The 22,126-nt window shown below is 48.6% G+C and overlaps 3 protein-coding genes across 3 annotated transcripts; 2 read left to right on the top strand and 1 right to left on the bottom strand.

Moving 5' to 3' along the window:
• Positions 1–27: 27 nt before the first annotated feature.
• On the top strand, positions 28–8,822 carry TLCD3A (TLC domain containing 3A). Its single transcript, XM_024211233.2, has 5 exons — positions 28–461; positions 1,941–2,024; positions 4,511–4,718; positions 5,970–6,065; positions 6,782–8,822. The coding sequence occupies exons 1-5, from the start codon at positions 340–342 to the stop codon at positions 7,049–7,051; spliced, it is 780 nt and encodes a 259-aa protein (XP_024067001.1). The 5' UTR covers positions 28–339; the 3' UTR covers positions 7,052–8,822.
• A 505-nt stretch (positions 8,823–9,327) lies between these two features.
• Positions 9,328–15,389, bottom strand: GEMIN4 (gem nuclear organelle associated protein 4). The gene is made up of 2 exons (XM_024211230.2): positions 15,327–15,389; positions 9,328–12,707 (listed from the first exon to the last, which is right to left on the bottom strand). Exons 1-2 carry the CDS (start codon positions 15,334–15,336, stop codon positions 9,520–9,522), a joined length of 3,198 nt encoding a protein of 1,065 aa, XP_024066998.1. The 5' UTR covers positions 15,337–15,389; the 3' UTR covers positions 9,328–9,519.
• Positions 15,390–17,059: 1,670 nt separating this feature from the next.
• Positions 17,060–17,435, top strand: LOC112114475 (diazepam-binding inhibitor-like 5). The gene has a single exon (XM_029912520.1). It carries the CDS (start codon positions 17,138–17,140, stop codon positions 17,399–17,401), a length of 264 nt encoding a protein of 87 aa, XP_029768380.1. The 5' UTR covers positions 17,060–17,137; the 3' UTR covers positions 17,402–17,435.
• Positions 17,436–22,126: the final 4,691 nt, after the last annotated feature.

The following is a 22,126-nucleotide window of genomic DNA, read 5'->3' on the forward strand; positions in this document are numbered from 1 at the left end:
TCTCCCGGTGGAACGCCGAGGAGCAGCCCCGCGCCACCAGCGTTCTGCGGGCGGAAACCACAGCAGCAGCCCAGCGCGTTCTACCGCGGGGGGCAGAGGAGCAAGGCCCGGGGAGTGGCTGACCGAGTGGCTGATAGGAGGCGCTAAGCCGCCCACCACCCTCGGCTCCGCTCGGCTCCTCCCCGCCGCCCGGCCTGCTGTTGACAAACCAGGTGCGGGGAGAGTCCCGCTGGGCATCGGCTGCTGGCGCTCCGGGAGCCCTCCGCCCGGCAGCTGTCAGCGCCCAGCCGCGAGCGGAGCGGAGCGGGGCGGGGCAGGGCAGGACACTCCGCCGAGCTCATGTGGCAAACGCTGGCGATCGCTTCGGTGTTTTTCCCGGGTCTCTTCGCTCTGTCCGTTCGGAGTCTCGGCTGGGCTGCCCCGGCATGGAGCCTCAAGGACCGGATCCTCCTCAGCAGCAGGTACCGGGGGCATGGGGGAGTCATCCGGAGTCTCTTAGGCGACCGGCGAGGTCGGCACAGCTGGCGACCAACATCTGGCGCCTGCTGCAGCGTGTGGGAGATCCAGCACAGTGCTGCTGGCATGGGGCAGTGATGGGCATATCCAGGACAGGGCAGCGTGTGTGAGAGACATTGATCTAGGTCCCACTGGCATGAGCCTGACACGGGCAGCCTGTGTGATCTACCTGGATGGTGTCAGGCAGTGTCCAGGCACCGCCTGCTGTAGTGAAAGGCAGGCTGCAGCCACACGTGTCAGTGTGTAGCTTCATGCGGGTGGAGCATTCCGCAGTGGGGGAGGCACTGGCAGGAGGCGGCGGGACTCAAGGCTGTTAAAAATAGCCCTGTAGAGATCTCGGGTAGGGTAGGACTCTGCAGGTTCAGGCCTGTAGGGCACTCTACTCACCTAAGCCACTTCACCATCTCCACTATTTATACCGGTGCTAACTGGGCATGCAGCATCCATTCTACATGTAAGTATAGACATCCCCATAGATCTAGGATAGAACCGAGCAGGGACAGAGTGTGCGTGTGTAGATATGATGGGCACCTAGAACAGAAGAGCTTGTCCCTGACCTGGTGAGATTGTGTGATGCTGTGCAACACCCATCTAGAACAGCATAACATTTCTGACATGTGTAGACTGCGTGTGTCTATGCAATATGCCTCTAGAATTGCGGATCATTTCTGACTTGTGCAGACTGTGTGTTATGTACATCTAGAAGAGAATAGCACATTTCTGGTAGCCTCCGTGTTTGCGTGATGTGCATCTAAAACATCACAGCATGGTTCTCAGATACACAATGTGTGTGACTGCAAGAGACATCCAGAAACAAATAGCATGTTTCAGCTCTGTTTTGTTTGTCTGTGTTGTACTGTTTCATACCTGCTCGTACCTTTAGAATGCAAACTCTTTGGAAAAGGGACAGTTTAACATAGTTAGGGTGACCAGATGTCCTGATTTTATAGGGACAGTCCCAATTTTGGGGTCTTTTTCTTATATAGGCTCCTATTACCCCCCACCCTCCATCCCGATTTTTCACATTTGCTGTCTGGTCACCCTAAACATAGTTCAGCTACTGGCCAAGACCATGTGTATTTTAGGAACTCTGCATTATTATTTCCAGGGAATGTGTTTAATAGGGCTAGGCCTTGCAAAAAACTGCAGGCCACATCCTCAGCTGATAATAAAGTGATGCAGCCACAGTGATTTCAATAGAGCCGTGTCAGTTTACATCACCCAAGGATCGGCATGTTTCAGACACAAACACTGTGTGTGGGAGGAGAGAGGTACCATCGCCTTTTCTGCTAGAAGGGTGCAGAGTAGGAATCAAGTAAATATGCACCTTTCTGTCAGTGATCCCTCCAACCATTGAGGCTCTTTCATTCTAGTCACAGCAAGATTATCAGGGGTATGATTTTTTTCTTATTTGTCAATTTCAGGATGGTGTCTTCTGTTCAAGCTACCATGGCTACTGTTTCTGGGATCATTGTTGTCCTTAATTGCAAGGATGTGGTACATGACAGGTAATTAAACCTAACCTCAATCACAGCCAGGCTGCAATTTTGCAAAGGCTCTACAAGAATCACGGAAGGGGGTGCTGGGCAGGCAGCCCGTAAATAGATTTTTATGATAAAGAGGAAGAGTGTAAGGGGTAGGTAGGAATAAACTTCCTGTGTTCTCCTTCCCTCATACTTCAAATCAGCTGTAAAGAAATGCTCCAGTAATGCCATTCTTTGAAAAGTGGTGGCTTTTAGGATGCTCTCAGACACTGTTCTACCATTCTTTTTTAAAGTGGAAATGGGGTAAGGGAATCTCCCCCATCACTGATGCATTTTAGATTTTAATTTGCTCAGTTGGACAAAAAGGAAAAATGAGGACATCATCATTTTCCCAACAGATATTAAGCACACTTACTGAAAGTCCTAGTTCCTAACAAGAAAAACCTACTGAGAATGATGAAAGTAGATGAGTTAAAGGCACTTTATATATACCATTTTTCACCCCAAAGGAAACAGCTCTACCAACTAGGGATGCATTATTAACTCAGAGGAAAGAATGGACTATTTCTTGCAACACATGGGTATTATTTGAGGTCTCCCATCCAACTATCACACTTGTTCAACCCTGTTTATTGTGTGAAATCTAAAAGAGATCAGGCTAAGCCATAGGGCTATAGGTCCCAGCTTTTCATTATAAGAAAATCCATTGCATAGATAGGCCACAGTTAAAACCCTCTGTGGCTGCATGTGAACAGGTAAAGTCCTGTTTAACATCATAGCTCAAGGCAATTGGAATATGTTTATCAATCTGTCACCCTCTCAAACGTAACGCCTGGAGGGATAATTCAGGGGTTATGTACATACTACATCTTAAATCGGTATATGTCGCTCAGCGGTGTGAATAAGCCACCCCCCAAGTTACGTCAGTTACACCAACCTAAGCCCCGGTGTGGAGAGCTTCTCCCGCCGATCACGGAAGCTGGAGTCGACGGGAGAGAACTCTCCTGTTGGCTTGGAGTGTCTGCACTAGCAGTGCTACAGCAGCGCAGCTGTAAGCTCTGTAATGTAGCCAGAGCCTTAGATTTTCAACAAATATTTAACAGAGTTCCACGCGGGAGTTGAGTGGCTATGGTCATGGAACAGGCTAAGAAAGGGGTCTACACAGCCTGGAACTTGGGTACAAGGGGGTATCTCAAGATCACAGTAATTAGAAATGCAGTATCTATAGGCAAAGAATGATTATTTCGTTACTGGTACCGTGGCCCTTCTTAGAAGCCCCGACCAGGACTGGGGCCACATGATGCCAAGTGCTGTACAAACAGAGTAATATGGACTGTAATGCTTTAGTCTAATTTTGGTTGTTGGGTTTACTGGGCGGGGAGGGAGGGGCTGCTGTGATGCACAGGAGGAAGTAGATGAGCTGGTGATCCCTTCTGGCCTGTCCCACCCCCCATTTGAAATAGGAATGGAAGGAAAACGTTTCTTTAGCCATCAAGACACCAGAGGTTGTTCAGGCCTCAGAACACATTTCTGCGCAGAAGTTATCGATCAGTAACATTCCCAGCAGTTCTTACAAGGGTTCCTCTCTCTTTGCAAGGCATCAGTTACAGTTATTCCACGTTGTGCAATTGTGACACCAAGATACGTTGAGAACAGGCTGCCGCATGCGGCTGTTTCCCCAACCACCACACATCCTGGGGGATTTTATTGCATAAATAAAATACTCTGCAGGTCTCTTTCAGACCTGGCAGGCAGAGATCTCAAAAGTAACTAACAGGGATTAACTCCGGGATCCCAAAGTGCTTTCCAAACAGTAATGAACGTGGATTAGGTAAGCACTCTTGTCCTCATTTTACTGATTGAGAAACCGAGGCACAGCAATGTTACAAGCCCAGTTCTACAAGCCACACTAGGTAGCATTTACTAGTGCCCCATCTGAATCGTGAGACTGCTCCGCGAAAGTGCCTCTCCCTTCAAGCAAGTGCTGAAGAGCTCAATCCTGTAAGGTGCTGCATCAGGACCAGAGCACTCAGAACCTGGCAGGACACTGGAGCTGCCTGCTAACCTGTGGCAGCTTCTCAGCTAGTTAGAGCTCAGGACTCCTGGGTTCTGTTCTTGGCTGTGGCACTGAAGTGACCTTGGGTAAGCAGCTTTGTCTCTGAATGCCTCAATTTCTCTGTCTGTTCAGCAGGAGGGCGATACCTTGGGGGAAGTGCTGTGAAATCCTTTGATAGGGGATGTTCTGCAGAGTAGTAGCCACAGCCTAGCTTTTGAAGTAAAGGTTGAACAACATTGTAATGGAAATGTGAGCAGCAGGGTAAAGTGGGTGCCCACGGCAGGCGTTGGCCTATTAGAGGCAAGTTTTCCTTTGGGCCTTGCAGACAATGGAGTTAGACCAGACTAAAACTGGAGTATCATGCTGGTGAGCCAGGCACATCCATCTCCTCTATCTTCCAGTCATCCGCATGTGCACGAGGCTATGGTAATGCAAGATCACTTCCTCCCCTTAGGTACTGGCTCGCAGTAGAGTATGTTTGGGTCATCGTCCCATACATGATCTACGACATATATGTCATGTACCTCTGCCATTGGCACAAAAGCAAAGACACCTTGGAGAAGAAGCATTCGCTGGCCAGCGTGAGGAGCTTCCTGGAAAAGGATCGCCTCATGGTGACGCACCATCTCTTCATTCTTGTTGTCCTCACACCTGTCGCGCAGGTAGGGGCAGCAATCGGGATTGCCAGTCTAACTGAACATAAGAGTGAGACACACAGTGAAGCACTCACCTGGTTCCAGACTGGGAGTAACACCTGGGCACATGGTGCCCTCAGTTGTGGTCTTTGTTGATTCCCATTACCTCCTGGGTGGTCTTTAAACACAGGGGTGAAATCCTGGCTCTATAGACATCCATGGGAGTTTTGCCTTGGCTTTCACCCTTGATTGTCCCGCACTGCAGCAGCCGGGCTCCCCACACCCAGCTCCACCTCATCCACTTCACTCTGTTCCTGAACCATCTGTGCAGCTCCATGGTCATCCCCCATCAACCATTGCTCCAGGGCACCTTCTTCTACCAGGGAACAGGCATGCTGAGAGCCACTGAACCGAACTGTAAACCCTGTATATAATGGAAACCACAAACCAGGGGGTGCAGCAGCACCCCCTGTACCCCCAGTTCCAGCACCTATGCCTGGAAACACAGGGGACACCACATCTCTCCCATTTAGGACATTTCACAGACTGACTAGTAGGTGGGACTCTAAAGATGGGACAAGTATCAGGGGGTAGCCGTGTTAGTCTGTATCTACAAAAACAACAAGGAGTCTGGTGGCACCTTAAAGACTAACAGATTTATTTGGGCATAAGCTTTCGCAGGTAAAAACCTCACTTCTTCAGATGCATAGAGTGAAAGTTACAGATGCAGGCATTATATACTGACACATGGAGAGCAGGGAGTTACTTCGCAAGTGGAGAACCAGTATGCCCAAATACATCTGTTAGTCTTTAAGGTGCCACCAGACTCCTTGTTGTTTTTAAAGATGGGACAGTCCTCCACCTCCTTTCGCAGAGTCTACAAGCAGCACATGCCACGCTCTGCTCTTAGACTTATTCTGAACCTATCAGGACTGAAACCAGTTTAGTCTGAACATAAAATTTAGTCAAATGGAAGCTTTAATCAGTCTGTGTACCTTTGATCTGTATCTGTCACCATCGATTAGTATCTTAAACACTTAGAAATCTTTGCTTCCAAGTCCACCTTCGGGGGGAGGGGGGGCATCTGGACCCAACAGAGAAGCTGCGATCCCCATGGTAATCCTTAAAGTTACCTTCCTTCCAGCTTTGTTCAGGTGGGGTGTGAGCCAACGGCAATGAAAGCACTGGGAAGCCTCCAGTTGGCATCAGTGGGAGTTGGACTGGGCCTCTCTTGGCCACGAAGAAGGTCCCTGCACTAATCACTCTGGTTATTTCTAGTACCTCAGAGGAGAGCTTGGAGATTTCTTTGTTGGTTGCATCTTTGTGGCGGAACTGAGCACTCCGTTCGTGTCACTGGGCAAAATCCTGATGCAGGTAGGCCTGGCCCATATGTATCTTTCAAAAGAACGGGGTGGGGTGTATTGTTTTAGCCATGCTGCTCTCCCTCTAAATATTGGGATCAAAAAAGCCTTAATGCTAACAGCAAGGTTACCTGGGAAATTCAGCAGTGGTTCTCATCCTTTTCCACCCCAGGACCTACCTGGAACTGCTTTCCATCCAACTAGGCGCCCTCTTTCATTTAACATTGTGGGGAAAGCAGGTGGTCAGGACCCCCACAGCAGCTGTTTGTGAGCCACACATCCGGAAATCCCTGTTTTAAGATCACACTGGCGTCCTAGTTCCCACTTGCTTCCATCATATTGTAGTCAACGATGGATGGACTACGTCCTCACTAACTAGTCACCAGCCAAAGAGCAGCAGCTCTCCTCACCAATCCTCTTTCTTTAGGAAATCCTTTGTCACCAGTCACCCTCCCCTCACAGGCCGTCCTGTTGTTGTCTCGTCCATGGGCTTGATCCAAAGCTCTTTGGAGCCAATGAGAGACTTTCCATTGTCTTCTCTGTGTACTAGCTCAGGTCCATAGATTGAAAGCTCTTTGAGGCAAGGATTGTTTCCCTACATGCCTGTATGTCTCCAGGCATTACAATACTGCAGGGATAATAATCAGTGACATAGAAATGGACAGTCACTCTTTATATGCAGCATTTACCGTGCGTTCTCCCCCCCCCCCCCCTTTGTTTCTGTTGCAGCTAAAAATGCAGGACACGCTCCTGCACAAAGTGAATGGGATTCTCATCCTGGTGACGTTCTTCCTCTGCCGGATCGTCCTCTTCCCGTTCATGTACAGTGCCTACGCTAGGCATACGGGGATCCCCATCTACATGGTGCCTTTCCACATCCCCATGCACTGCAACGTGGCCAATGCCTCTCTCATCGCCCCACAGCTCTACTGGTTCATGCTGATCTGCAGGAAAGCTGTCCGACTCTACAGCAGTTCGCCGTCCGACAGGAATAGATAATCGCCGGCGGCGGCTGCAGACCACAAGGTTTGAGACTAAGCCAGCATCCTGGCTCTTCTCCCAGCTGCCTTGCCATTAAAATCAGTGTTGTAGGTACCAGGTTGGGACCAGAACATCATTGCCCATTAGTATTAGGAGGCTCTTTTACTTTAAAGCAGCTGTGTTGTCTCCGCTGCAGTTCAGGGAAGCAGCACCAGCCTGTTACAGAAGGACTTTCTTTCTGTAACACTCAAGTGTCCTGGGTCCTTCTGTCTGCGGGAGAACCTGGCTAGTGGGAGGGTTATGTAGGTGAAGCACTAAAGAGCCTTGCTGTGGTCAGACTCTCTAGCTATTGGTCAAAGAAATGCTAAAGGGGAGAGAGGGGAGGCAAGAGGGTTGGTTATAAATATTCCGGTCAATTAATAGGTGAAATTGGCATTGAAAGACTATGGCACAGACCCAGACCTGGCAGCAGTGGGTGTAACACCCACAGAAGACTTTGGGCCAAATTCAGTGGTGGTGGTGGTGGGGGGGTCACTGGTGTGATCTGGCCTTCTGTAGTTGTGGAAAACCAGTGTGTCATACATACTGAGGGGCAGGTTCACCTGGCTCAGGTTCTGAGTTATTCTGATTTACACCCTTCCAGCTCAGAGCAGAATCTGGCCCTGAGGGGGTGATGTTCTGAACCGTTTGCTCCCCTTACACCGCCCTTGTGCCATGGCTGAATTTGGTCCATTGCCTCCGGGGAAGTTTCTAGTTGCTGCTAAGCATGAGTTTGTCCCTTGGCAATACTCCATGCAGTCCTAAGTGCCATGTTTCCCCAGGTCTGGGATTACCCAACCCACTAACTCAGCCCTGGTGAAAAGAACCAGAGAGAAGAAACTGGAGCTAGGAATTATAGGTGAAATGCAACAAGCTGCTGGAGGTGGCAGCACCAGAACAGTGGTCACTGACTGACACCCCTAGTCTAGTCCTACGCCCACTTACACCAACGCTGACTTGGGCCCACAGTATCTGCTGCACTAATTGTTTCCCCTAACCCTGCTTAGTACCACACCCTCTGCAAGACCAGCCCCAGACTGCAGCACTTTGCTTAAGGCCGAGAACCAGATCTTTCTTTATAACTGTGGACTAAAGACCCTAGCAGGCGCACAAGCAAAATGCCAACCACTCTGAGCACTGACCCCTGATGGACAATCACCATATGCACAAGAAACACCAGGACAGTCACCGGCTCTTTGTAACCTTTGGTGCCAGCACTAACGGGCTGCATTCGTCCCTGGAGAATAACTCCCCAGAAGTGAGTAGCTCCCCCAGGGGCGAATCTGGCCCTTACCTATCCGTGAAGCAGGGAGTTTACAAAAGGATAGGCTGCCTTGTAGCTTTTATTCAGCCGCTGCGCAAGAGCTGAAGACTGTGTTTGAAAGCACTTAGCTCTCCGAATCCCAATTCCTTCAGGCATCCGGCCTTACCCTGGGCATAGTCACATGTTCCTGGAAGAATAAAGGAATTGGCTCTTTCCAAGCTTCGCTCTAACAATGTGTCCCTGCAATGACTGTCGGATTAGTAACGTGTTTTGTTTTGATTATTATTATTAACTACACAGGCCAGTCAGATGGGTGGGTTTCCACTTCGTAACATGCTCTCGGTGTTGCAGGCATTTTTATCTTGCTGTTTTTGTTACAAATAATTTGCCTTATGTAACGGAAAGGAAAAAAGCCCTTGGGGCAGTTTAAAGTTTGCACTAACATTGCCCCTACTCACTACTACGCCTGTCGGAATAAAGACCTCTTTTCAGAGCCACTGGATGGTGAATCTGTCTTGTACAACGTGCGCTTTCTGAGTAGAGAGGCTCTAGTTGGCTGACGGGGAGTCAGGGTTACCAGTCTGAATCCAGCGCAGCACAGAAGCAACCCAAATTCATTATCAAGCTGCTAGAGCTTTGGGGGGGTCACTTAATTTTCCCCAGCAGGCAGGTGGTGAGGTCGCAATCTGCCCATGAGGATCTAAGCCCCTTTTGCTGACAGTGTTAGCAGGGGGCCTGGTTACTGAATAGCCAATGGAGGCTGAGCGTCCCTGGATTAGGGTTACAGGGCTGTAGGCCTGGTGCGAAACTCCTTAACAGCAAACATAGTAACAAGATATTAAAAGGCCAGATTGGAGTTGTGGGTGCAAGACCAGAACAACTAAAATGGAGGCTATTTTAACTGGCAGGTTTCACAGAGGACGCAGACATCAATTTCTAAACACACCATGACACTCTCAGGCATGTTAAAAAATACAGCTACACAAACAAGTCCAAAAGAAAAGGTTTATTATAGACCTTACAAATCTCCAAGTAACTTCTCCTCATCTTTGTAGGGTTTAGGCTCTGTTCAACACCGGTGTGTCTCATTCTGTCATGCCTCTGAGCTTTGATGATCCGTGGAGCCGAGACACGCCGTTTCGCTCCAGGTGTAATCTGTGACCGGTTTGCCACCTGGGATGGCTCACAGCTTGCTCAGCTTCTGCAGGAGCGTGGCCCGGAGCTCCTTGTTGCTGACGTTGTCGGTGATGGACTCCAGGAAGTGCTTCTCGTTGGCTTTCCTGAGTGCGCTGTTCAGGGACTTGTCGGAGGCGCTGAGCGTTTCGTACTGCGAGAGGATCTCCAAGGCCAGGACCAGGAGCGGCTCACCGGAGTGGTCATCCGGCAGCATGGCCGCCACGTGCAGCACATGGCAGAACACCTGGATGTAGATGAAGGACACTTCCTGCGTGGGGTTCTTGTCGTCGGCAGAGTGCCAGTGAGATTGGGAATCCCTCTTGACCGAGCCCAGCAGCTCGGTGAGGCTGCAGCTGTAGAGTCTCACCACGTGCTGCCAGGCTTCTGCCGGCAGCCAGCTGGAGCAGCTGGAGCTGCAGAGCAACTGGAATCCTCTCAAGAACAGCACGGAGAACTGGAGATAATGGGCAAAGGGCTTGAAGTTGAGCAGCGGCATGTACTGCACGTACTCCAGAGTATAAGGTACGTGAAGGACTTGCCTGTGCAGCAGGCTTTCAATCACCTGCGTGAGTCTCTTCCATTCGCTGTGGCTGCACCACGGAAGGACCTGTATCAGGGCCACCAGGAACCCTTTGCTGAACAAGTTGACTTCTTCTGGGTTGTCCACATCAACGGTGAGGAGAGAGAGCATTTGCTCCCTCAGCGCCGTGGATATGCAGCAGCACTCCATCCAGGCCAGGAGCCCACTGCCTGCCCCATATGCCGGGGCGGGGCGGGACGTCCACTCGTCCTCTGAGAGCTTGCAAATTTGAAACAGGGTAGCCGGGACTTCGTTCTTAAAGTGATCCCCGAAAAGCTTCTTCAGCCGGAGACCAACGGTCCAGTCCAGCAGCTCGACCTTCCGGTGTAGCCACGCCAGCGACTGGATCCACACTTCTGGGGAGGGGGCAGCTTTCTGCCCCACCACATCGCAGAGCTGAGCGAGGGTGGTGGCAATCAGGTCTTTGGTCTCCAGCGAAGGGCAGTGTTGGTCCCTGAACCGGTGCCAGTACTTCGTGTAGCCATCCAGGAGCTTGCAGAGGCCCAGAAGGAGCGGGAAGGGGTAGCAGGACTTGAGCCACTGTTCCTCTGAATCAGGCTGGACCTCCAGAACCTTACTGAGGATCTGCAAGCTCAGCTCGACGTGAGTAAAGTCTGATTTCAAATGGGGAAGGACAAAGGCTTTGGTCACCTCTGCGGGGGAGAGGAGTGAATGACCTGAACTCGGCTGCATGAGAAAGGCCAAGAACTCTAAAAACTGCTCCTTTTCCTTAGCGGAGGAGAGTTTCCCCCAAACAGTCTCCTTTAGACATCTCTCTAGCAGGCTGCCCGACTGGTTTGCGTCGTCTCGTGCCTCTTGGAAGCTCAGCGCTGGGAAGGAGCACAGGATCTGTGCTAGGAACTGGTGCGTTCCCAGGTTGACGACAGCGAGGTTGCAGACCTTCTTCACCGTCGCCTCTGGGTGGAGCAGAGTCAGCCTCGCCACAGAGGCGACAGCCTTGGTGAGACCTTGATCTGACGCACTCTGCGTGATCTGGTTGAAAGCCAAGTTCAGCTCCTCTTGAAAACCTTCCATGAAAGCCTTCAAGTTCAAGGACAGGCCCTGCCCACCCCAAGAAGCCAGGACGCCCGAGATCACTTTGTTCTTGTCGGATAGTGGAAGCTCAGCGTAACACTCCAGAATGGTTTTGATCACTTGACTCTGCAGCTCCCTGCTCTCTCTGTTATCGGCAGACAGGCTAAAAGTCACGGTGGTCTCCAGCAATTTCAAGACCAGCTCCGGTTTCTGGAAGAGGGCTCTGTTTTTAACAAGACAGGCAACCCAGTCCTTAGAAAAGGCCCAGGCCTTCTCAGAAGCAAAAATGGAGCACATTTCCGTGTGCCGGTCCATCCTCTTCTCGATAATTGCCATGGCAACCAAAGCCATGACACTGCTGTCTGAATTCCTGCCTTTCAGCTTTGGATTGATCTTCTTGAGGAAGTCCACGATGATCTGTCCCAGTTCTGACACCATCTGCTTCTCGTCCTCACTCAGGTCTCCAGACTTGGCAAAGGAGATCAGGTTCTTCCCGAAGGCATTGAGGCTGTCAAGGAGTCGGTAGCTTTCGTAGCAGATCTCTTTGTGGTTGTTCAGCATGCACTGCAGCGCCTCCCCCCAGCCCTGGAGCAAGCTACGGAGGAAGCTCAAGCCAACAAACAGCTCTTCGTTGGACAGCTTGACCACAGACAGCAAGCTCACGCTCCTTTCGGCCTCCTTCACTTTCTCCTCCAGCCCCCTTCCGTTGTACCGGTTCTCGCTGTCGTCGTTCCAGATGGCGACGACGGATGCGATCTTGTCTAGGTATGCTTTGACGGGCAGTGAGCTGGACTCGCGCTCTATCACCGTGAAGACCGACAGCAGCTCCACCAGGTTGGCAAGAGCACAGCACTTCATCTTGGGGAGGACGATACTCCCGTAGAGTTGCTTTAGCCCGTCAATCAGAACCGTCAACAGGCCAGTGGCCAAGGGGGAGCTCTGCAGGGAGAAGGGGTCACCCTTGAATCTCTTTGCGGGGTGGCAGGGCTCATCTGGAGACTTGGACAGGTGTTGATGGGCCAGAGTGCTGAACATCAGGATCATTTTGTCTTGCTCGCCCTCCTTGTGTTTCATTATCTCCCACCAGACGTCCAGGAAGAAGGTGACGTCCACCAGGGATGTCTCGTTCACAACGTACTTGACAAAGAGCTCAAGCTCCTGCTGACGCACCGCTGTGGGCAGCGCCAGCAGCAGCTGCACAAAGAGCCGTGGCGCATTCAGAGCCTTGAGCAGCTCGAAGAGGACAGTGTGGTTTATACGCGGGATCATGCTGCCCACCGAGAAGAAGACATCTTCCTTCCACCGTTGGTCGACTGAGGTGGAGGCCGCGGAGGACAAGGGGCAGGGGAGGAGGATTTTGGCCCAGATGATGATAACCGCTTTCTTCTTCCACACATTGGGTTGGGATGGGGAAGAGGAACGGCTGGTGCATATCTCCTTCAAGGCATCAGTTATAGGCTGCCCGACCCGGGGCCAGTCGGATTTGGCCAACTCTGTCAACGCTTTGGGATGAGACAACTTCGCTGCTAGCAGGAATCCGCCATGCAGAATGGTTGTTTCCTCACAGACGTTCAAGGGTCCTGTTTAAAGAGAAGCACACACGGACATGCAATTAAATCTGAGAGGAAGGATGTTCTTGTGATTAGACCAGGGCTCAGAAGAGCTGGTTTCAATGTTCTGCCACAGCCTCCTTGTTTGACCTTAGGCTAGTCAGTCTGTAAAATGGGGCTAGTAATACTTCCTTTCTCTATCTTTCTTAAGAACATAAGAATGGCCCTGCTGGGTCAGACCAAAGGTCCATCTAGCGCAGTATCCTGTCTACCGACAGTGGCCAATGCCAGGTGCCCCAGAAGAATTGAACAGAACAAGTAATCATCGAGTCATCCATCCCCTGTCGCTCATTTCCAGCTTTTGGCAAACAGAGGCTAGGGACACCATTCCTGCCCATCCTGGCTAATAGCCACTGATGGACCTATCCTCCATTAATTTATCTAGTTTTTTTTTTTAACCCTGTTATGGTCTTGGCCTTCACAACATCCTCTGGCTCTTGTGCGTCACCAAATGAAATTAATAGGCAGGAGGTTTAAAACAAATAAAAGGAAGTATTTCTTCACACAACGCACAGTCAACCTGTGGAACTCCTTGGAACTTCTTCTGTTTCATCTCCTTAGACTGCAAGCTCTTTGGAGCGGGCACTGTCTCTTTCTACGTGTACACACAGCGCCTAGCACGGGGCACTGCTATAACACAAATAGTTTACTTAAACTAACTTACACCAAGGAATGTTAATGGATTGTTACGGAAATGCTGCAAGGAAGTAAAAGATTCAACCTTCCATCTTATAGGGGGGAAAACAACACTCCATTAACCCTTAATGCAGCAAGTCCACCAGATCTGGGGATTAGAGAGATGATGCAACTGTCCTGAACTCCAAACAGAAGCGCGAGACATACCAATTACACACAAAAATACCGTCAGTTTACACGTTGCAGTAGCTCCTTCATTAGCATAGGGCAGCCTGGGAAAGAGGATTACACAGGCACACACATGCACAACAGCTTGCAGGGAAAAGGATGTTTTCCAGATGATGATTGTAGTATCACCCTGGGTTTCTATAGAGCCTATAGTCCCAAAGCACTTTACAAATTATACAGCACTGAAATGCAGGCAGGCCAGGGACAATGTGTACCAACACCCATGCACTGAACACACAACGCAACAGCTGGGGGTGGGCTCTGGCCACCAGTGTAAACTCCTCCTCTTACAAAATGTGCCACGGGATTAGTATTGCCCACACAGCACAAACAGGGCTTTGGTTCCTAAGATCGCCAACCCCACCACTTCTCTCTCACATACAGAGAACTCAAGGTTTCTAATCCAGAGGAGGAAGGAATCTGTGAAACTGCCCCTCCACTGCTACGGAGGCAAAAGGTGCATAACAGGGGCTTCTTGAGGGATGGGGAAGGAATACAGTGGCCCCGCTGCCTAAAGTCCCTGCGTCTGCTTGGCAACAGCCCCTGCTTTGGTGTTGTACGTAAATACAGAATTGTGAGACTTTGAGCCTATACGGCACTTTCCAAGAGAGGATCTCATGGGGGGTGGGGGAGGAGTGCTACTGTCAGGCTCATGTACACTAGAGGCACAGACAGGTTAAGTCACTCACGCGAGGTCACACGTCAGCGGCAATGTCAGACCAACGTACCAGCATGGTGGAATGCTGCACAGCTCTAAAATGTGAGCTGCAGTCCAGGACACCCCTGCAAGGATCCTGCATACAAGTGCCCGCCCCAGAGGAAAGGCTAGGCCTTGCTTCCAGGGAAGTCCGGTGGCTAAAACACTGCCCCAAGACAATCCTTGATCTGCACTGATCATGTTGCACTCTGCAAATTCTCCTCCTAATAGAACATACCCCATTGGCCTAAAGCTTTGGGCTCTAAATCTCCAGTGCAGAGATCAAGGGGACTGGCACTGGATTCCCACAGTAGGTGGGGTTTCCCTGTAGGATGCTGGTGTGTATTTGTTACTGGACTCCAATCTTAGTGTCTGTTTGCATTGTCTGCTCACGGAAGGTGCACTGTCTCCTCCGAACCGTTTCCAAACGGCATTACTGGCTGCGCTATAATGTTCTAGGAGCATTGTGTACCTCTTGTCCAGGCAGGCACCCTCTGCTCCTCACACGCTGTGGGCGAGGCTGGCAGGCCATTCTAGCAACAGCATGAGCCACAAGAGGAATTTGCCAGTGTCTGTCTTTCATGCACACACATGGAATCAAAAATCCCTGAAGCACCTTTTTTGGTACATGCAATGGGGTGCAGCAACCGGGCAAACGATTCTCTCTCGGGGCTGATTTCTGCTACCCGCCTTGCTGACTCCTCAGCCATCTGGTGCAATTACTTAGCTCAGTCCAGGGCCCTAATTCAAGTGGGGAAGGCGGGTGCCCTGCTGGGATCGGCGTCCTTGTGTGATGCAACTGGGCGGGGGCGCACGCTTCCCGCAGGGTAGCTTGGCCAACCGCCGGGCCAGCCCAGAAACGTGGGAAGGACTTTCTATTCCGGAGCTATGTATTAAACACCCGGCGGGTGAGGCAGGTTTAAGGTGCTGCGTGTCCCCACCCCACCCCACCCCCGATGCACGCCCCACACCCCCCCACGCGCGTCCCCACACCCACGCGCGGCTGCACCCGGCAGCGAAGCACCCACCTAGCTCCATGGCCCGGCCTCTCCGCTCCTCCGGCGCAGGCGGCGGCCCGGCACGGCACGGCCCGGCAGGGCAGGGGCGGGCGCGGCTCCCCGAGGCGGGCTCTGTGAGCCAGGCGCGCCCGGCTCTGTGACGCTCCCAACCCGCCGCCGCCGCCTGCGAGCCACGTGGCCGCGGCTCCCCCCAGCCAGGCGGGGCGGGACGCGCCTGCCCAGCACTGCACGGAGCGGCGGGCGCAGAGCAGTGCCCAGTCGGTAATTCCCCGCCCCGCCCGGCTCCTGGGTGGGGGATCCCCCGACAGCTCCCCCCGCAGACACTGAAAATCTTCCCCTCTTAAAACTCTCAGCTCCCCCGTCCCCACATTGACCGGCCCCTGCTGGGGTCCAAGTCTGAGTCCGGGACAGGGAGATTCGCTTCCCCAGGACACCTCAGATTCCCTCAGCCCCATGGGCCGGGAGCTCCCAGGCTCTGGGACTCACCGAATCCCCGACACCTCCGAAATTGGGGGGTGGGGGGGTGTTAGAGCATCATTTTTAAAATGTAATGAAAGGGGGCTGGGAGAACCACCCCCCCAAAGCCAGAGTGTTGAGGCACCTCAGCCGAACCAGCCTGCTTTCAGGAGATGCTGACCCACTGGGTCACTTTTATTTAGGTGCACCCAGCTTTGAAACAGAGGGCCCAGGCCTCTTAAGGAACTTACAAGCAGCCAGCAATTGGTTATAGAGAAGTATTTTCATCAAGTGTCATAAATGCATTGCTTAGCTAGGTACTACAATGACAGGGCCCTTTATCCATATCTATTTTAGTATAGCACAAAAACTTCCACTGCTGGAATAGCTAAGGGGCATATATCACAGCTATTTACATATGACTGACTGTCATTGGAGGCACAAAAGTCCAGCATGGGGATAAGGTGGGGTTTTGGTTCTTTTCCAGTATTACATGATTTTGGAAGCCTTGAGTTTAGGATCAGGCCCCATAAAAATTAACTTTAAAAATAATACTTGGTTTCTTTTTATTTGCCTTGTGGATTTTTAAATGTTTAAGTCACATTTTTCAGGTTTTTCTCTGCAATGATCAGGGATAGAAACTTAGATTTTTCTACCCCCTCTGAAATGAAAGCTGAGATTGTGGGATAATCACCTGACTCCAGCAACTGGGGCTTTAAGAAAAACACAAAATAAATAGCAGAACAGGTGGCAACACTGCTTCTTTCTGAGGCAAACTGCCAATATATAGGCACAGAGGGTTAAATTCTTCTTAGCTCTATCTATGTCAGTCTGGATTTCTGCTAAGACCAAATTCCTAGCTCAATTTGTTTTCGTTGAGTAATGGTCTTCCTTTGATCTTCTTCCACACTGGTTACAAAGGGAGACTAAACCTGTCCATATGTTTAGCAGGTTTCTGATGAATAAATGGCCACACACTTTATAAATATAGCTGGTTTGTAAACAGTCTATATTTTTATACCATGTTTATCCCAGTAGAGAGACTAACTGCCATACATAAAGAGAAACAGACCCCAAGATCCTGTCTCCAAAAGGAAAAGTAATGCTAGGTCCAAGAAGAATTGACTGTAAAAATCTGTAAAATCTGCTAACTCCCCTAATCTGGGATTAATTTTAAGGCCATTTGAAAATTGTATTGCTCCTGCTAAAGGCAGTTACACTCTTCCATTGGGGCATTTAAAAATCTTACTCTGCTGTTGCAACTCTCCTTTATTCCAGTTGTCGTGGCCTGGGTCAGCCCTTGAGAATCTTGGCAAGCCCTCCACGGCGGAAGGAAGCAGCAGTTCTGACGTTGAGCTCTCACCATGTCTCAGGCGGAATTTGAGAAAGCCGCTGCTATGGTCAGGGAAATGAAGGTTCCGATCTCCGAGCAAGAAAAACTGGAGATTTACAGTCTCTACAAACAAGCCACCATCGGGGACATCAACATCCCCTGCCCTTGTGCAACCGATGTAACAGGCAAAGCCAAATGGGAGGCCTGGAATGGACGCAAAGGGATGAGCAAGGCCGATGCCATGAAGAATTACATAGCAAAAGCAGAAGAGCTGGAAAAAAAGTATGGAGCGTAAAATTAAGCGTTCATAGATAATCAGGCAACCACGTGCCATTAGCAGGGCTTTTGACCCAACATCCCTGCTGGGGAGTTTCTTCTCACCCTTAGATCAATGTAGCGTAGCTGCCAAGCCAATAAAACTGTAATCAAAACAATGGAGTGTATATGACTGAAAAAAATTGTGCATCGTTTGCATGCTACCCTTTAAGAGTCTATACACGTGAGGAAGTTCATTTGAGGATAAGGATAGTCCAGTCATTGTTTATGATTTCTGGTAAACTCTTACCAATACTTAAGAGGCTTACTTCACAAGCCGGTGTATTTGTTTAAAGGAACACCCTCCCTTTGAAAAACACATTACTGTCTGACAGTGTTGCACTTACCATAGTTACAAGAGCTGCTCAAGCTGACGGGACATAAAGGAACTTGATGGACTGTTGTTTGACTTTGTGCAGTTTCTCCCTCACTAAAATGGGCCTGTGGAAACCAGACAATTAAATAAGAAACCACATTGCCAATATGTAATCCTGGGGTGTGGAGAAGAAACACCACAGGCAGCCTTTACTAGGTCAAATGGTGGGCAATCATTAATCCAGAACAGGCCAGGGTTAATCTAGAGACAGTCTCTCCCTCTCCACTTTAATTTCCTTTTAACCTTTTTATGCTCCAGACTCTGCACTGATGCTCAGTCCCTAAGGAAGCACATCAGTTTAGCAAGCTAAAGCAATACAACTCCATGGCAAACCGTTGATTTAGAAACCATTCTCTCTCTCTCACCGGTGCCAGGGTGGGAGGCTGTTACTAGATATATACAAATAATTGGATGATAGGGGCTCATTGAGAGGTCCAGCAGCTTCCACCTCTCACTTTAAAGTTAATTGCTATGGCAAAGATTGTGATGTCATTAGAATGATGATGTCAAGGACCAAGAAGCAGATGAATTCCTCACCATCCAAGCTGCTATTTGCACGTACTTGCCCCTCTAAATAAAACACAGGATTACTTCCAAATGTGTTATTTAGAAAACCTTCCATGTGCTCTTCACACATGCAGCACCACAAGCAGAGAATTGGGGCCAGGATGTAGACAGTGGTTGGCCACTCCGCTCTTCTGATGCAATGGAACTCTTTCCAACGAGCTTAAACTCATCTACTGCAGAAGACAGAGCGGTCTTGCAGACCGCTGGGGAATTAACTCTTCCACCAACCAAGGACCATGCCAAACATCACCATCTTCTGCCCCAAGTGCAAGGTGTATTTCTTTGACCTTGCCTTCTGTAACAAATCTATAGCGAAGTGGCATGTATTTAATATATAATTAAAAACAAACACACCCAAACCCCACTTCACTGCATGCACTTCTGCCCCTGCTGAGATGAGGAAAGAACAGACACATGACAAACATCAGTCACTTTGTGCATGACTGGAATGTGCTTAAAAGAGCCTCAAAAGGTATTTAGGCACCTAATTCCCATTGATTTTAAGGGGAGTTGGGCACTTAAAGACCTTTGAGGATCGGGCCTCCAACTACCTTAAGGAGCAGGCTCTCTGACAATATATAGAAGAGTGTACAGAAGGAACTTTGTCATTGGCATGGATGATCACACCTGTTAAACTTTACCAGTCATGAAAAGCTAGATTTTAAAATCTGTAAATGCAGTCAGTGGCAGCCACATTTCATTGTAGTTAAAGCCCAAGTTCACAAACAGCAGCCACCTGTTTTGAGTATAATAATAATAATGTTTCCATTTCACTTTCCTGGCTGTCCTGCCAACTGTCTTTTAAGAGGTAAATGATACAAAGATAAACACTGAGTTTAGCCTGAGACAGTTACAGCAGCCAACACATTATTAAAACGAACCCACCTCCTTGCTGTGTGTTGGTATAGCACGTAAGAGCCTGGGGCCTTTGTTCGTGGCTTGGCCGCCACCGCGCACACACACACACTGTGTGTGTGTGTGTTCATTCCTACTGGGCTGTGTGAACTGACAGGTTGAGATCCAACCATTTGAGAATAAAAGCAAGCATGCTACTCCTGACACCGGGAGTACATTCACATCCCATTTCGATACAAAAATTAGAGCAAGGTCATTAGTGTCATGCACAGAGTCTGAAGCTTTGTGTGTGGTTTATGCATCTTCACATCCAGTTATGTTTTAGTTGTATGGTATTTGAGGCACTTCGATACAGGCAGAGCTTTTCAGGCATCTGGCACCACTGCCTGGCTGAGCTGGTCAGGGAATTTACCCCCGCTTCATTGACTGATTCAGGCACTCCCCAGCATTGTGATGTCATCACATGCAGCAGTCAGGCTCTGACTCACCCTAGAGGCATCACAGAAGGGGGGCTGAGCAAGAGAAGGAGGGGGCTGAGACACCGGAAGCATTAACTTTGCAGAGACAGTTACAGCAAGCTGCTATTTGAGAGTTCACACAACTGTGGAGGTCCATTTCAGTTTAAGAATAGGCCAGGCATTGTTGAAGATGTCTATTAAACGGTTACCAATAATTCAGACTTAATTGACAAAACTATGAAAGTGTATTGGCTGGAAACATTACTGTCTGGAAATGTTGCACTTACCTGAGTTAGAAGTGATACTTAAGCTTACTGTATGTTAAGGAACTTGATGGAAAATATTTTTATTGTTTGACTGTATTTGACAGCTTTCCATAGTCAGCTTCACCCTTACTGAAAAGGGTCTTTGACACTATCCCTTTAAAAGTGAACATATGTAATAGTAAGGTTAAGACAATATCCAGCACAGGCTCAAAACTAAACAGTTTCAAACTGGGCTTTGAAAACGTCTCAGTGAACAACAGCTGAGATCCAACCCTCCAGAGATAAGTTTGAGCATGTTATTCCCAACATTTACTGTATGTTCACAGTCCATTTCAATATGAGCATTAGACAAATCTGTAGTATTATGCAGAGTGTGAGGCCCAACGGGTTTGGTGCATTTTCACATCACAATATAAATACAGATGTTTTAACTGAAAGATATTCCACGCGGTCCTTTCTCCTATGTAGATCATAGACCTAGACAGGATGATGCAGTAACTTTTAGGGTTCTGATAGTACTGCAAACAGCAAGAGAAAAGGTTAATATGTTTTGTCTTACAGTAGAGGACTATGATATAATTATAGCCTCGGATTAACTCTTTTGATGTATGCATTAATGAAAGCAGGTTGAAATAATAAACCACAGCAACAAAATTTTAAACACGCTCCTCTACAGCTTCCCTCTTCCAGGCCTGCTACCATGTATATAGCAGATTGTAACATTCACTATTACCTGCAAATGAAATGGCACTCTGCATCTGGCAGTTGAGGCAAGCTGAAACATTTACTTCTTCAGTGAATAGCATTTTTGTTCAAATGTTTCCTTGTTGCCCAGTATAGTTTGCACAGAAATAAGCTCCCATGTATTCCAATATAATCTTTAGCCTTATCTCTGGATACATTAGAGTCAGAGTGTGCATACAATGTAATTTAAACCACACCTAAAATCAAAGCTCCCTCACCATACTTAATACTCAGTCTCACGTGTAGTATCAATTACAAAGAAAAAGGGCACTATTAGAATAAATTCTTAAGATATCAGGGGTCAAAGTGAAAGACTGGTAACAAACTTAACACTACCACTATTAAAAACTGAGGGGGAAAGGATAGTAAAGGGCCCACTATTACTCCAACATTGAGCTACTTTTTCTTTTCAAGTCTTCAGTTAAACTTTGTTGTTTTGTTTTAGTTTTACAATTGCTACCTAGTTGAACTGAAAAAAGTTTAGCCCAATCTTTCAGAAACAAAAAAATACTGGGAAGCTGAATGTTAACTGGCCCCTTTCTGCTTAAACCAAAGACTAATTTCAAATATGTTGGTGTTTATTATGTTAAGAAATTGGATGAAAGTAAGTGGGTGACATTTGCTTGCAAGTTGATTTTTGCTCACTTGTTTTTGTAACACAAGAGGCTAATTTAACTTTTCCCAGAGAACTATTAAAAACCAGTAAACATATGCAACAAGTATATTGTAGATATTTATTCAGAACATGCTGATTCTACAGTTCCATCAGCAATAGCAGGCATTCAAGTCGGTTCAACCCAGAGGAAGACAAGTTGTTAAATTAACACAGTTAACAACAAAGCTAATTTCAAGACAGCTGTTCATTTGTCACTTTACTCTTCCCCACTCACAAATAATAAAGTCTGTCTGGCTCTAGTTTGCTACATAACCCCCATTTGGAATGTCAAGTGTTTGGTGCGCTGCAGTTAGCAGATAGATATAATGCAGCTTAACATGCCTGGAAGCCATAGGACAGACCTAGTCCAATAAGGCCTATCAGGGAATCCTCAGCTTTCCTCATTCTCCAAAATAACCTCATTTCCTCTGGCCTGAAAGGATGGTTTGAGATGGAGCCAGGATTTTATGCTGAGTGGGGAAATGGAAGAACAGTTACCCTGGCAGTACAGAGACAAAACAAAGCTTTTGAAGAGGTAACTAAAGCATATTTCTCAGCTGTGAAGTCACACATTTTAAACTCTATATTGGTTCTTCCCATTCAGTCACTGCATCATTCTTTAGAAATTCTGAATACAGGAAACATGCTGAGAATTGGTTAATGTGTCTAAGAATTTTTTTTCCCCCCCAATTCCATCCATTGATTTTGCCCAGTATTTTAAGGTCTATGTCACACCTTTGTGTCTTGATGGTTTGAAAGCTAAGAAGCTCGGTCCATGTATTTT

This window comes from Terrapene carolina, unplaced genomic scaffold (assembly GCF_002925995.2).
Source record: "Terrapene carolina triunguis isolate 2854851 unplaced genomic scaffold, T_m_triunguis-2.0 Scaffold231, whole genome shotgun sequence".
In the NCBI taxonomy this organism is placed as follows: Eukaryota; Metazoa; Chordata; order Testudines; family Emydidae; genus Terrapene; species Terrapene triunguis.

What these genes read in the sequence shown, in the direction of transcription:
- TLCD3A (XM_024211233.2), top strand. Translation starts at nt 340, where the DNA reads ATGTGGCAAACGCTGGCGATCGCTTCGGTGTTTTTCCCGGGTCTCTTC. An exon ending in CGGATCCTCCTCAGCAGCAG is followed by an intron (nt 462 to 1,940) that starts GTACCGGGGGCA and finishes TGTCAATTTCAG; the next exon opens with GATGGTGTCTTCTGTTCAAG. An exon ending in TGGGCAAAATCCTGATGCAG is followed by an intron (nt 6,066 to 6,781) that starts GTAGGCCTGGCC and finishes TTTCTGTTGCAG; the next exon opens with CTAAAAATGCAGGACACGCT.
- LOC112114475 (XM_029912520.1), top strand. Translation starts at nt 17,138, where the DNA reads ATGTCTCAGGCGGAATTTGAGAAAGCCGCTGCTATGGTCAGGGAAATG.